Source organism: Megalobrama amblycephala, linkage group LG2, assembly GCF_018812025.1.
Source record: "Megalobrama amblycephala isolate DHTTF-2021 linkage group LG2, ASM1881202v1, whole genome shotgun sequence".
In the NCBI taxonomy this organism is placed as follows: domain Eukaryota; kingdom Metazoa; phylum Chordata; class Actinopteri; order Cypriniformes; family Xenocyprididae; genus Megalobrama; species Megalobrama amblycephala.
The window spans coordinates 50,544,521-50,559,715 of NC_063045.1; the positions used below are offsets into that span (position 1 = coordinate 50,544,521).

At 37.3% G+C, this 15,195-nt stretch overlaps 1 protein-coding gene across 1 annotated transcript; it reads right to left on the reverse strand.

The window, feature by feature from the left end:
- Positions 1-975: 975 nt before the first annotated feature.
- On the reverse strand, positions 976-9,777 carry zpr1 (ZPR1 zinc finger). Its single transcript, XM_048180712.1, has 13 exons — positions 9,518-9,777; positions 9,212-9,373; positions 8,995-9,085; positions 8,708-8,778; positions 8,249-8,335; positions 8,034-8,156; positions 7,807-7,933; positions 5,556-5,626; positions 5,375-5,464; positions 5,193-5,303; positions 5,016-5,105; positions 1,740-1,805; positions 976-1,564 (listed from the first exon to the last, which is right to left on the reverse strand). The coding sequence occupies exons 1-13, from the start codon at positions 9,632-9,634 to the stop codon at positions 1,445-1,447; spliced, it is 1,326 nt and encodes a 441-aa protein (XP_048036669.1). The 5' UTR covers positions 9,635-9,777; the 3' UTR covers positions 976-1,444.
- Positions 9,778-15,195: the final 5,418 nt, after the last annotated feature.

Consider the following 15,195-nt stretch of genomic DNA (forward strand, 5'->3'; position numbering starts at 1 on the left):
CTATTTGTAAATAAAATAAAAATTGCAATTTTAACCAAGGCTCCGGGACATGTGAGGAGTCGCCTGTCAATTGCGTCATACCCGCGTTATCCTCGGTTTCCGGGTTTTATTTTGTAGAAACCATGGAAACACCAAAGACGCTTTAATATATTATGTTTTAATAGACAAGGGAACAATTGTTTGGTTACAGTTATAGACAGAAAACTATTATAATATAGCTTAACACGTTTAGTCTTATTGTTTAAATCTAATTTTCTTGATTTTTTGTGAGTACCATGCTTTACTTTACTACTCAGAGAAAAACACTATTTTGTGAAGTAGCTAAAATAGCATAATCAGATGCAGCTTTATTTTTAGTAACAGTAATACAGCATTTTCTCCATCATACAATACATTTTAAAATTAATTGCATGTCATTTATCAACACAAGCCATCCAGCATTTAATGATATTCTAAAATCAATCTAGCTTACTGCAGTGTGCAAGTGTCTCACAGCAGCCGCCGAGCGATTGAGTAACGTTATAACATCATTTTCAACACACTCAAATATATCTAATATGATAAACAGAGCTGCGTTACCTCATACTCATGACCGGAGAAGCGGAAGCGGCACCGGCGACTGTGGCATAAAAGTTCCGCTGCTCGTGAGGCGTGTTGTGCGATCGCTCCAGCGGCCTCGTTCAACTCCAACAACACTCTGTCCTGCTCTGCTTCATACTACAATAACATTAATAATCTCATCCATGAACATGATTTCTTCCCGAGTCCTATCCCAATTATTTTCCACCGGCCATTGAGGTGAAGACCACATCTCCCAAGATTCCGCGCTCAAACTTGGCGTCATCAAGCTACGCCTTTGTTTTGAATAGGTCTCTAGCGACCTCTAGCGGACAGAAAATATTACATATTGCACCTTTAATTAGATTTCTTACTGAAATTTGCTAAGTTAGGCGTAAATAGATCACCACCATATTATTACATATTTGATATACTTTTATTGTACAAACATAATCCTTATTATATTACAGCCTTTATGATTCAGTCCAATTTAAAGGAAAAGAAAATGCGTTCACAGGATTCACATCTGCTTAATACGACTTTAAGTGTTTGTAGTTTTAAGTACTTCAAAAACTTTGTAACAGTTCTGTTGTTACACTGTTAATTAACACAAGTGCTTCATAGCCAAGATGACCATAACTTAAAAATTATTTTATAGGCAGCAAGGAAAATTCAGAACCTTGCATTTATATATAGTTATAGTTATTTTTTCCCCTCTCAAATCATAACGATGCTTTTAAAGACAACATGGTTTTCAGAAGTGGTAATTACATGACATATTACAATAAATGTAAAAGTGAATTAAATAATGTTATATAATGATTTAGACAGAATATAACAACATATATATAACATATAATCTCCACTTTTTTCTCTGACTTTATGCCTATTTCTCTGCGTACCCTTCGGTTTTCATGTCATTGAGCCCCAAGTCTTCGTTCTGCTCAAAGGTCCTGGTGTACTTTTCAATCTTCAGTTCTGGATCTGGATCTGGGGCATAAACATTCTGCAAAAAGAAGTCAGGGAATTAATCTTCACATAAAAAGAACAAGATATATACATCCAAATGTTTAAAGTCACACAACTGAAGACATTAAATCTTAAGTTTAACCATAAGTTATCTTAATAAGATTCTTTAAATGAAACAATGTTAAAAAAAAAAAAAGTTAAACTGGCCTCACCTGAAGATAACTATTGCCTGTTGGATCATCCAGGATAATATGCACATCCATTTCCCCCGCCATTATCTAAGAAGCATTTGGTAAACACAACACATTAATTTCTTGACAATTCTACATATAAAAGGAAACTTATTTTAAATAAAAAAAAAAATTCTCTACATATATTTATATAATAATACTTACATAATTAAAAAAAATATATATATTTATATAATAATAATACTTACATAATAAAAAAAAAAAAATAAATATATATATATATATATATATATATATATATATATATATATATATATATATATATATATATATATATATATATATATATATATATATATATATATCCCCCCCCAAAAAATACATAAGTTCCTTTTTAGACTCCATATTGAGAATATTGCCATTGCATTTAAAGGATAAGTTCACTTTAAAAAGAAAAATTACCCTAATCTTTACCAAAGTCCCTTTAAGACAAGTCATTTCACTCGGCGGCCATCTTTGAAACGCCTCTCGGACGCCTCTCTTTGAATGGGGAAACATCAAATTCTCCAAAACTGTTCGCCAACCTTACAATTACATTTCATATTTGAAATCACCAATGAAATCTGACAACAGCTGTCTTATAAATGTTTTATCCAAACGCTCGAATCATGACAAAAAAAAAAAAAATGTATTTTTTAGGCTGGATCAAGCTAATGCGCATGCGCAGACCTAAATGCGCATCTCTTCTGCCATGTTTCAGAGGCACGCGTCTGACTGTTTCTATAGAAACCGGTGATTCTAACGGCCGCTGAAGTGACACGATGACTTTACCAGTCTGCGATTGGCTCTTATTTAGAAGGCGGGACTTATTCCGCCATATTGCACGTTACTCTTTCTCCCATTCAAAACAATACGAGTGACACGTCTTGTGTTATTCTATAGTCTTTGTCTTTACTTACCCTCAAGCCATCCTAGGTGTAAATGACTTTCTTCTTTCTGATGAACACACTCATCAAAAAGTTATATTAATAAATATCCTGACGCGTCCAAGCTTTATAATGGCAGTGAACGGGGCAATGAGTTTGAAGCTCAAGAAAGTGTATCCATCCATCATAAACTCCACACGGCTCCAGGTGGTTAATAAAAGCCTTCTGAAGGTGAAGCGATGCGTTTGTGTAAGAAAAATATCTATATTTAACAAGTTAAAAAGTAAAATACCTAGCTTCTGCCAGACCGCCTTCCGTATTCAACTTTACGAAGAAAGTGTAATGCCTCTCAGTTTATAGGTGCCCTAGAATGCTTTTTCAAAAGATGTAATATAAGTCTAAGGTGTCCACTGACTGTATCTGTGAAGTTTCAGATCAAAATACACCATAGATTTTTTTTTTATATTAATTTTTGTAACTGCCTATTAGGGCTGGGCAATATATCGCATGCGATTGTCACGCGCATTTCGTCAGTAAAGCCGGTTCCCTGATTGCCGATAAATCGCCATCACCTGCTTTCAGATGGAGCGGCATTTAATAGACAGAGCCTTCGATCACTGATAAGCCACGCAATATCGCATTCATATCGCAGACGAATCGCCTTCGATAATGAACGCGATATTGCGTGGCTTATCAGTGATCTACAGCTCTGTCTATTAAATGCCGCTCCATCTGAAAGCAGGTGATGGCGATTTAGCGGCAATCAGGGAACCGGCTTTACTGACGAAATGTGCGTGACAATCGCATGCGATATATCGCCCAGTCCTACTGCCTATTTTGGGGCATCATTAAATATGCGCTGATTCAGGCTGCTTCCCCTTTAAATCCTCGTGCTCCCCGCCCCTGAGCTCACAACTCTAACACACTGTATAAACAAGTTTACACAGCTAATTTAACTCTCAAAATGGATCTTTACAAAATGTTCTTCATGCATGCTGCATGCATCAGATCATAGGGCTGCACGATATATTGCATGAGATTGTCACGCGCATTTCGTCAGTAAAGCCGGTTCCCTGATTACCGCTAAATCGCCATCACCTGCTTTCAAATGGAGCGGCATTTAATAGACAGAGCCGTAGATCACTGAAAAGCCACGCAATATCGCGTTCATTATCGAAGGCGATTCATCTGCGATATGAACGCGATATTGTGTGGCTTTTCAGTGATCTACGGCTCTGTCTATTAAATGCCGCTCCATTTGAAAGCAGGTGATGGCGATTTAGCGGTAATCAGGGAACCGGCTTTACTGACGAAATGCGCGTGACAATCTCATGCAATATATCGTGCAGCCCTATCAGATCATGTAAGTATAGTATTTATTTGGATGTTTACATTTGATTCTGAATGAGTTTGATAGTAGCCTATGCTCAGGCTAACAGGCTAAAGCTAACAATACACACTGTTGGAGAGATTTATAAAGAATGAAGTTGTGTTTATGAATTATACAGACTGCAAGTGTTTAAAAATGAAAATGGTGACGACTCTTGTCTCCGTGAATACAGTAAGAAACGATGGTAACTTTAACCACATTTAACAGTACATTAGCATCATGCTAACGAAACATTTAGAAAGACAATTTACAAATATCACTAAAAATATCATGTTATCATGGATCATGTCAGTTATTATTGCTCCATCTGCCATTTTTCGCTATTGTCCTTGCTTGCTTACCTAGTCTGATGATTCTGCTGTGCACATCCAGACATTCTGCCCTTGTCTAATGCCTTTCATAATGTTGGGAACATGGGCTGGCATATGCAAATATTGGGGGTGTACACCCCGACTGTTACGTAACAGTCAGTATTATGTTGAGATTTGCCTGTTTTCCAGAGGTCTTTTAAACAAATGAGATTTATATGAGGAGGAGGAAACAATGGAGTTTGAGATTCACTGTATGTCATTTCCATGTAATTAACTCTTGTTATTCAACTATGCTGAGGTAAATTCAATTTTCAATTCTATGGCACCTTTAAAACACTTGCGCTACGTCATACAGCTTCCGTATTCAACTTACGAAAAAAGTTTAACTGACGCCAGTTATGTTTTTTCGTAAGATGAAAATGGAAGGTGGTGCTGAATGGATGCACTTTCTTAAGCTTCAAACCTGGCCCCGTTCACTACCATTATAAAGCTCGGATGTGCCAGGATATTTATTAATATAACTCTGATTGTGTTCATCAGAAAGAAGAAAGTCATATACACCTAGGATGGCTTGAGGGTGAGTAAATCTTGGGGAAATTTTCATTTTAAAATTAACTAATCCTTTAACTGCGAAGAACATTAATAGATATGTTAGTAATATCATTCAAACCTTGTCAATCTTTTGCCCAAAAGCCTCCAGTTTTTCTGCTCTATCTGCTGAAGAGCTGTCTCCACACATGAAGGGGTTTTTTGAAACAATCTAAAATAAGCATAAAAGCATGAAATAAGCATAAAAGAGGCTGTTTGTTGATAACAACCAAAACGTTAGCTGGGCTTTGATTCCTACCAGGTCTTTGATGTCCTTGAGGAGTCCTTCCAGCGTAGTGAACTTCCCTCCGAGAGCCGCCATCCCCAACTCAAACTCCAGCTCGGGAATCAACACGCTACACGTCTCTGACTGTTACACATACACATGAATGATGAAAAGGTAAAGCATGCTGACATAGTGTCACATGGAGTCAAACCTACCTTCAGCAGGTCTCTGGACATATCTGAAGGGTCGGTTAAGTGGAGTGTTATTCTGGTTCCCAGCTCTTCTGTGGCTCCTCCTGATTTCACCTATTTAATGATGTCCACAATAAATTCCAATATATAACACAAGAACAGCAAAAAAAATGCACAAAAGTATAGCATGGTTTATTATTCCCACCTCATTGGTGCGATGTCCACAGCTGTCGCAATTAGTGGCCATTATAATGACCTCTTTAAAGTGTGGAATTTCTGCAATTGAGTTAAAGGGACCAATAAACTGCTTTCTTTTAATTATGACCCACAGCTGTTAAGGCCTGTTCACACTAAAAACGATATGCACGTACTGCAGTTTTGTCGTCTGCTGCTTTAAACGCTTGAGCTTTTTAAAGCAGACTTTTGACTCTGATTGGCTGTCAATGTTTTTATTGTTCATCAGCTGGAAAAAATCGTTCTGACAGTGACTCCACCGATATCGTTTCTGTCTGACAATGCATTGTTATCGTTATAGTTGTGATGTGGACTCTACTATACTTTTATACTTCAAATGATTTTTAGAACTGTATCTTTATCATTATCCTTATAGTTATCGTATTTGATGTGAACGGGCCTTTAGATTTCTTTTATGTGCCATTTTCACAAAAGAATATCACACTAAAATGCTTGCGAAACTTAGAGCTACTAATTTTAGCCACAGCTTCTCCAAGGGCTTCCTTGGTACTGGGGGTGGCCGACATACCAGTAGACACGATTAGCAGTAGACACTATTATCTCTATCACGGTTACGCTACATTCACATGGGGTGTCTGTCTCAACGCTTAATGGAAGGCATGTCTGAACTCTGAAGCTTGGTGCTGACGTGACCGTCATAGTGACAACAGCCTATCACGTTATTTTTCTGGTGTTGCATGAACTCAATTGGCTAGTATCTGTGCTAGTGTATTTGCATAGGCGATCTGATTGGCTGACATCTGCGTTGGCGCGATCTGATTGGCTGGCGGCTGGGTTAGCACCTGAAAAGCAGCAAACCTATGCAACCTAAACCAAAATTCAGTTCGGCAATGCATGACGTTACACATTCAAAGTAAATGAGAACCGTTACGCTCACATGGCGTTGCTGTGCTGAATGATCACAAAAGCTTATTTTAATGGATTTCTAAGCATTGCAGTTTAAGTCACTAAGTGAGAACTGAACTGAGTTCTTTTTGCAGCCTATTTAGGCTTGAACGGTAAATACACATACTTACGTGTCAAAATGACCTTCTTTGCAAGTAAACACAGTCATTTATGTCTTAAGTGAACGTAAACAGTTGAGAAAGAAAACGCACAAGTATATTGGACCCATGCAGTCGGCCTTGAAGTGATAGCAACCTAATAAACCTGCTGCCGTCTATTATAAATGTTAATTAAAATAACAAAAAAGCGAAAATCCCTCACTGCTCTTGAGTTCTTGACAATCACTTTTGTAACTTTAAGAATAAATGTATATTTAAAATTACACAATGAAGACTATGCAGTTTTTTTTATACCTATGATTTCTTTATACAATTCATGTAGTATTTCTTATTTCTAGTGCTTGAAGTTTTTCCAGGAAGGTCTATTTTATTTGTATCTTTATTCTATTGTAGTTTGTTTTCGTATATGCTTGTATTTAGTTTCTTTATCACCATTTACTTATTTTCAGTAAGCTTGAGGTTTTTTTTCTTTTTTACTTAGGCTAGTATTAGTTTTGAGATATTGAAAATGGTGACAATAATTATGAAATTTCAATGGTATCAAAAATTGATATCATGAACTCCTTATTTAAAAGAAAAAGAATTATACCGTGATATACATCTATATCTATCTATCTATCTATCTATCTATCTATCTATCTATCTATCTATCTATATATATATATATATATATATATATATATATATATATATATATATATATATATATATATATATATATCTATATCTATATATATATATATATATATATATATATATATATATATATATATATATATATATATGTTATTTGGTTAGCTATTTAACACACAGAGGCCCTGTGTACACCTGGTATTAAGATGCGTTTTGGTCGATCGGATCACAAGTGGACGATGCTAAATACAACGAAGTGTAAAACATTTTGAGCTTGTCCACTTTCAACCACTTCCAGAGGTAGTTGAAAATGCATCTGAACAGTTTGTTTCTGTAGTGTAAACATTCATGTGGTTGAATGCGTTCGAACAGTGCAAAAGACCGCCTACTCTCGACTTACTGACCTAATGCGTAAACATTACAGGAAGCGTGCTAGCCAGATGGGATTTAAACCTTGTCAGCTGAAGACCCTCGTCTACTTGTGATCCGATCGAGCAAAACACAGGTGTAAACAGGAATACATTTGAAAATTCATGTCATTTGCTGGTGTATTTTAAAGGATACGGACAAGCTTCATGTTTGTGTTGGCTGGGGCGTTGCATTCTGGGCAGTTAGTGTTGAACACTAATACCTCATTTCTCATTGTGTCTATATCATCGCCTGTCTTTTCGTCGTCTTTTTCTTCCTCTGCCTGAAAAAGAGATGGTAGAAGTTGAAGAAACTGAGATCTTGCACTCATAACACTCATAGCTGAAGTCAACAGCAGAACAGATGCTGTAGCAGTTTCTCACCCCTATTCCTAGTGCAGTGTTGTGTTCAGCTGTCCTGGTGTAATACGTGACAGAGAGAGCTGTGTCTTTCTGAGGCGCAAACGGGTTCTCAATAAAACTATTCCCTGATGGATCATCAATAATCTGTAGACAGAAGACAAATGCGACATTCATTAGTTCATGATAATAATCAATTGCATGGAATCTTTCTGCAGTTTTACTTAAGCAAAACTTACTAATGTGAATTCCTCTTCAACTTCTTTAAGTTTTTTCAGCCTCTGGATGAATTCATCTATTTTTTCAGCTACAGCTGGATCTGTTGCCTGCAATGTGGAGAAGAACTCTTTATAAAAATATTCAGATATATTAGGAACATAAACAGAACTTTCTTTCTATTTATATATAATTATATATATTTATATCTAAATACTAAAAAGGGAACTTTTTATAATTTTAAAATCTTTATTCTTTATATATTTAACCATTCTATATTTAATTAATTTTTAAAAGTTCCTTTTAAACCCCTTATTAAAAATATTGCCATTGAAGAACATTAACAGAAAACAGAACACTTTGCATAACAAATACTTCACACCTGATGAAACATACAGAATGAACAAGGCTACATAAAATCATGAGTTTGAGGATTTTTTTTTATTGATATTTTTTATCTGAGGTGCACAGATAAAACACACCTTTCTAGTAGGTTGGTCTTGTTCTAAACCCGCCACTGCTCTGTCCAGAAGGCCCTCAATTGTGGACAAGGCTAACCCATCAGAAAGAAGACAAAAAGTAATATTGATAAGTAGTATTTATTATATTATAATTTACAAAATACCATTCTGCAGATTAGGTCTATTACACCATAATAAAATATTCAAGTTGAGTTGGCTGTAATTGCATTATAATCCATCAGAACATCATCTTTTCAATAACAGACTTATACTTTAGTTAAGGGTCAAAATGGAAATACATAACTTACAGCCCTTCTGTGTGAAAGGAGGAATTTCAAAATCAAGTTGTGGGATTCTGGTGGACGCGCTGTCAGACTTCACAACCTCTCGATTCATGTCCTGCACAAAAGGAAAACTACTTGCTGATTCCTGGGATAAACTTCTAATGTGACTACATGACATGCCTCCGACATGAATGTATAATAAATATCTAAAAACAGTATGATCCACTGTAACAGTCCGTACCTCTTTGGTCTTCACTTGTAGTGTGTACAGGACACCTTGATCTTGTATCCGGCCAGCAGACTGGATTTCTGAGTTGGTCCAGTGACAGTGTGGACATGTGAAGGAGCTGATGATGATTTCTTTGAAGAAAGGGATCTTAGTGAGCAGAAGACGTGTGCTTCCCTGGATGGGTCATAAATTTGGCATCAAATAAATTTGTTAATTTGTTAAAAAAGTAACATTTGATATACGCATTACCTAATAATACTACTACTAATAATAATAATATTAATAATAATGAAAATAATAATATAGCTGCGTATGTACATTTTCATAACAGTTCATGCACAAACTCTCAATCACTGTAGGTTGATGATCTTCATCATCTGCATTAATGTCCTTAAAAACGCCGCCGCGAATGCGCTCCTCTTCAATAACTGACATCTTGTCAGGTACTCTAGGTTAAAAGTATTTAAACTGTCCGGTTAACTGGTAGAAATGGTGAGCTATTAATTAGTGGCGTTCTGCTAGAAGTTTCCAGCAGCCTTCGCACGTTTTTTGTGTGCACTGAATCACCACCGGGTCAGCTCAAGTTAACAAGACGTGTCAAAATAAAAGTCTCGAATACATATTTGTGATAGAACAAATAACGTCTGGTTTCATAGACAGGGTATTTCAGGCATTTAAGTGGCTTTTATAAAAGTGTCTTATTTAAAAAAAAACAAAAAAAAAAAACATTACAGGTATGCAACTTGAGACCTACGGAAGTATTTTATTAATGAGAACCGTTACGCTCACATGGCGTTGCTGTGCTGCATGATCACAAAAGCTTATTTTAATGGATTTCTAAGCATTGCAGTTTAAGTCACTAAGTGAGAACTGAACTGAGTTCTTTTTGCAGCCTATTTAGGCTTGAACGGTAAATACACATACTTACGTGTCAACGTGTCTCAATAATAAAAAAATAAATCCATCTCGAGATTAAAGTTGTTAAATTTCGAGAAAAAAGTCGAGATAAAATGTTGAGAATAAACTCGTTAAATTACGAGAAAAAACTCGTTAAATGTCGAGCAAAAAGTCGAGATAAAATGTTGAGAATAAAGTCATTAAATTACGAGAAAAAAGTCATTAAATTACGAGAACAAATTCGTTAAATTATGAGAAAAATGTCGTTAAATTTCGAGAAAAAAAGTCGAGATAAAATGTTGAGAATAAAGTCATTAAATTATGAGGAAAAAAGTCGTTAAATTACGAGAACAAATTCGTTAAATTACGAGTTTAATTAAAGTTTATTCTCAACATTTTATTTCGATTTTTTTCTCGAAATTTAACAACTTTAATCTCGAGATGGTTTTATTATTATAATTGCTTGGCCCTAATCCTTTTCCGTACTAAAGCCTTGTCTGTATAGGCCTACATAATTTTTTTTAAATTAGTGTTGTAATAATATTGGTTCTACACGTTTTATTACATTAGTATTCAAGCTAGAGATCGTCTCACAAACAGAAGGCGCCCCGTGTGTTTTACTGAGCATGTCGATTTCCCTACTAAAAAAATTAGTTTCCAGACATCACATATAAATTAGGACCAGTTATTTTGTTGGGTTGTTTCCAATCAGCGGCCACTAGATGGCGCTCCATCAGCTTCTGTCTCTTTACCTCATGGCATGTCTCCAGTTCTGCTAATGTAGAGTCGCAAACCATGGCAAGATTCTACTAGCTAATACACACATTCTTTATTCTCTAAAAGACACACTTTGTGTTTATATGGATGTAAACAACCACATAAGACATTTCTTAAAATAAGGCATTCATGATTTCACATGGTTCTTCTGATCACATAATTGATTGTCTCAGGCCTTATAATGGTTAGAGAGTCAGACAGGTAACCCGCAAATTGCGGGTTTGATTCTCAATACCGGCAGGAAATGACTGAGGTGCCCAAGAGCAAGGTACCTAATCCTCAATTTCTACCCGGGCGCCACAGAAAAATGGTTGCCCACTGCTCCGGGTGTGTGTGTCCACGCTTTGCAGTGTGTGTGTGTGTGTGTTCACTACTCACTACTCTTAATGTGTGTATACACTAACTTGGATGGGTTAAATGCAGAGGACAAATTCCGAGTATGGGTTACCATATTTGGCCTTCGTCATGTCACTTTCACTTTCATAATGCCTGAAGACACTTACTCTGAGAATCGTATTGGCCTTCAGTATCTCATTCACTGCAGTGGACTTCATGTTCATATCCATGTCATATAGTGTCCTAGCCAGAAAATAAGCTGTTTTACTTGTAGCAGACCAGCACTGCGTAAACAGGCACTTGGTGGCAGAAATGACAAAACTAGGCTACTGGCTGTAACTACAATATAGAATATGTAGGCTATTATAATATACATAATTAACAGATATATAGCAACTCTGTAACAATACTCAACTGGGTGAGATACGTACTGTAAAACATTTTCAGCTGGTTAAACTTAGAAATGAAACTTCACCTGCTGCCTTTAAAATGTGAGTTAACTCAACTTGAACATAACCTTTGTTTTAAAATAGTCAAGACAACTCATTACTTTAAATTAAAAATTAAACTTTGTCTTGACTATTTGTGAGTTGAAACAGGTTATCTTCAAGTTTAGTTAACTTACGTTTAGTTGAGTTAACTCACACTTTTAAGGCAGCATGAACTTTTATTTCTGAAAATGTTTTACAGATTTGTAATCTATTTAGGTTGTGTATCAAAATAGGGAAGTTTGTTTTTTTTGCCTGGTGGTGATGTGGTCAGTGGGTAATGTGAATTTGATCATGTGTTTTTTTTCCCCTTGCGAATAAAGATCTTCCTGTTTCTGCGTAGTTGTTTAGCCTTTTTGTGTAATCTTCCATACTGTGATGACACTTATCGTGACGCTGTCAGGGTGCTAAAAATATCTTTTATTCGACCATGACCATCCAACACTGTTAGATGCTTATGCTACAAAATCTGAATAATTTCTTCACATAAATATCCAGATATAAACACAAGATTTAGTAAAGAAATAGTACAAAATATGGAATTAAATAGAAATACATCTAAATAAGTAGATGGTTGTTTTTAAATAAGAAAGAAAAAGATTCTATTTAAAAACATCTATTTATTTCCAGGTTTAAAATACATTTTGAGTTCCAAATTTTCAACACTGAAATATTCTGCCAAAGTCAAGAGATGGTCAGTGACAGTGTAGATACTGATTGATTCATCACAAAGAAGGAAGGTCATAAAAATTGATGAATATCTTTAAGAAACTAAGAATATTAATATATTTAGGGGTTCAAGCTTGTAGCACTGAAACCCTATTGTACCTAATTGTTAAAATGTCCAAGGATCAGCATTCTCCCCTAAATCCTGGAACACACCAAGCCGACGTGTGCAAACCGACACTCGACAGCCGATGGCAAAGTAGCACGTCGGTTCTGCGCCTGCATAAGAAGAACTGCCTTTCCGTACCAGCAGGTGGCAGTAGCTGAACAGACAGAATGATAAGATGGCCCGACTGACCGATGAGCTCCGATGCAGATTCAACATGTTGAATCGGCCGATAAAAAGCCGACGAGGACCAACTTATCATTCCTGATCACTTTTAAGCCTGGAACACAAGCCGACGGTCAGCCGACTAAGTTTTTTCAATGTGTTCGGGGCTTGATCAGGCAGACCAAACTGTAAGTTGTAGAGACTTGAAACTTTGAGGGCTGGTAGTTCTCACGCCATCTACAACGTCACCAAGGCTTGCCCCAATCGATTAAAGTGGGTTTGAAGTGGGTGGAGTCACTTTTACTAAAATGGCTATAACTTTTTTAAGAAATTTTCACCAAACTCAGCACACCCATGTAAGAGCTCATTCTGTGGTCACGTGACAAAGGATGCAGCGAGTGGCCACTTGGTGGCGCTAACAGGAAAAACACATGAAAATGGCTATAACTACTTCACTGTTAGTCCGACTGACTCGAATATTGGCATGCAATGGCTGAATCCCAAATGGCACACTTCTATGCACTTTTGGTCTTGTGGACTTACAATGGCTGCCGTGTGCATGTGTCCGTTAAGACTACGAGACCATAGGGTGTCCCATTCATCATTTTAAGTTTCAGAAGGGTGCTCACGAGCGGCCCCTTTGCGGCTGCTATGCGCCCTCGATGCGCACTTCAGCTGAGTCCGCAAGTCTGCAAGCTATACAGAGGACTTTACCCAGCAGTCATAGCGGCATTACGTCACGAAAGCGCAAACTCAGAGGAAGACCGTGAGGGTTTAGGGCAGGGGTCACCATTCCTGCTCCTGAAGGGCCGGTGTCTCTGCAGAGTTTAGCTCCAACCCTAATCATACACACCTGAAGCAGCTAATTAAGGTCCTACTAAGCATACTAGAAACTTCCAGGAAGGCGTGCTGATGAAAGTTGGAGCTAAACTCTGCAGGACACCGGCCCTCCAGGAACAAGTTTGGGGACCCCTGGTTTAGGGTGCCATTTGGATTCAGCCAATGTCTTTGTCTGAGATGCCATGATTGTCTATGAATGAGGACGATGGCTGAATCCCAAATGGCACACTTCTGTGCACTTTCAGTCTTGTGGACTTACAATGGCTGCCGTGTGCACGTGTCCATTAAGTCCACCAAACCGTAGGGTGTCCCATTCATCATTTTAGGTTTTAGAGCTCGTAAGCTCCCCCTTTGTGACTGCTATGCGCCCTTGATGCGCACTTCAGCTGAGCCCGCAAGTCTGTGAGCTACGCAGAGGACTTTACCCGGCAGTCAAAGCGGCATTACGTCACGAAAGTGTGGACTCAGAGGAAGACCATGAGGGTTTAGGGTGCCATTTGGGATTCAGCCGTTGACGTATCTCTAAAAACATGTCCACCATTGGCAGTTTGAGCAGCTATCAGATGGAGGCCAATCAGAAAGAAACTTGCTGGGCCTGTTTGACTCGCGGCCCTAGAGGTTTGTGAGAAATTTGTATATTTCACATGCATAAAGGATTGTGTATCAGCGATTTTTTGCACACAACCACGACATTTGTAGCATGTAATATAACGCCTCATTCTGAGCAGTTTTGCCTCTAGGACCGCCTCTGTCCATCGAAAACATTCCAGGATTTTTCTCCATATAGTGGACTTCAATGGAGCCCAAACGGTTGAAGGTCAAAATTACAGTTTCAGTGCAGCTTCAAAATGTTCTACATGATCCCAGACGAGGAATCGAGAAAACCATTGCTCATTTTCTAAAAAAAAAAAAAAAATCTTTAAAAAAAAAAAGTTTTAACAGTAAATGCTCATCTTGAACTAGCTCTCTTCTTCTCTATTGGAATTCCAGCAGTGTAGACACTGCTAAGTGTATTACTGCCCTCCACAGGTCAAAGTTTGAACTAACTGTTATATACTTGCACTAGCATATTGTATATGACTATTTAGTTCAAACTTTGACCTGTGGAGGGCAGTAATACACTTAGCAGTGTCTACACTGCCAGAATTCTAATAGAGAAGAAGAAGAGAGCTAGTTCAAGATGAGCATTTATGGTTAAAACGTGAATTTGAAAGTGAACTAATCCTTTAATGGTCCGACTGGAAACAAATGCTGTGACGCCAAAGCCCCTCGAGGAAGAAGAACGCCATTGTTGTGACAATTAATGATTACCAGGATCAACTAAACACTGGATTTTAAAAAGTATGTGAAGTTCGCGGCTCCACTGTTGCACAACTAATTTAAACAAAATTTAAAAGAAATATAAACAAATTTATTTGATGCACACCGGTCTGTTATTGTAGGGACATCGACATTAGACTTTCATGCCCCTAAACATGACGCGGACCAAAACGAACTGTGATTGGTTGCGCTAAATGTCAGTCAAATGTCCTCTTGGGTGGTCCTTGGCACAATGAAAGTCCAGACCTTCTGCCGTCAGTCTGAAGGTCCAGCTACGCAAGACTAGCTGTAAATGGTCTTTTCCATCTATGATCTAAGTGGTTACATCATGCTTGCTAAAT

Excerpts from the sequence above, each read along its gene's own strand:
- zpr1 (XM_048180712.1), bottom strand. The coding sequence starts at position 9,634 with ATGTCAGTTATTGAAGAGGAGCGCATTCGCGGCGGCGTTTTTAAGGAC. Across the intron at positions 9,086-9,211 it reads TACAAGTGAAGACCAAAGAG|GACATGAATCGAGAGGTTGT; the intron begins GTACGGACTGTT and ends CCTTTTGTGCAG. Across the intron at positions 1,565-1,739 it reads CAGGCAATAGTTATCTTCAG|AATGTTTATGCCCCAGATCC; the intron begins GTGAGGCCAGTT and ends TTCTTTTTGCAG.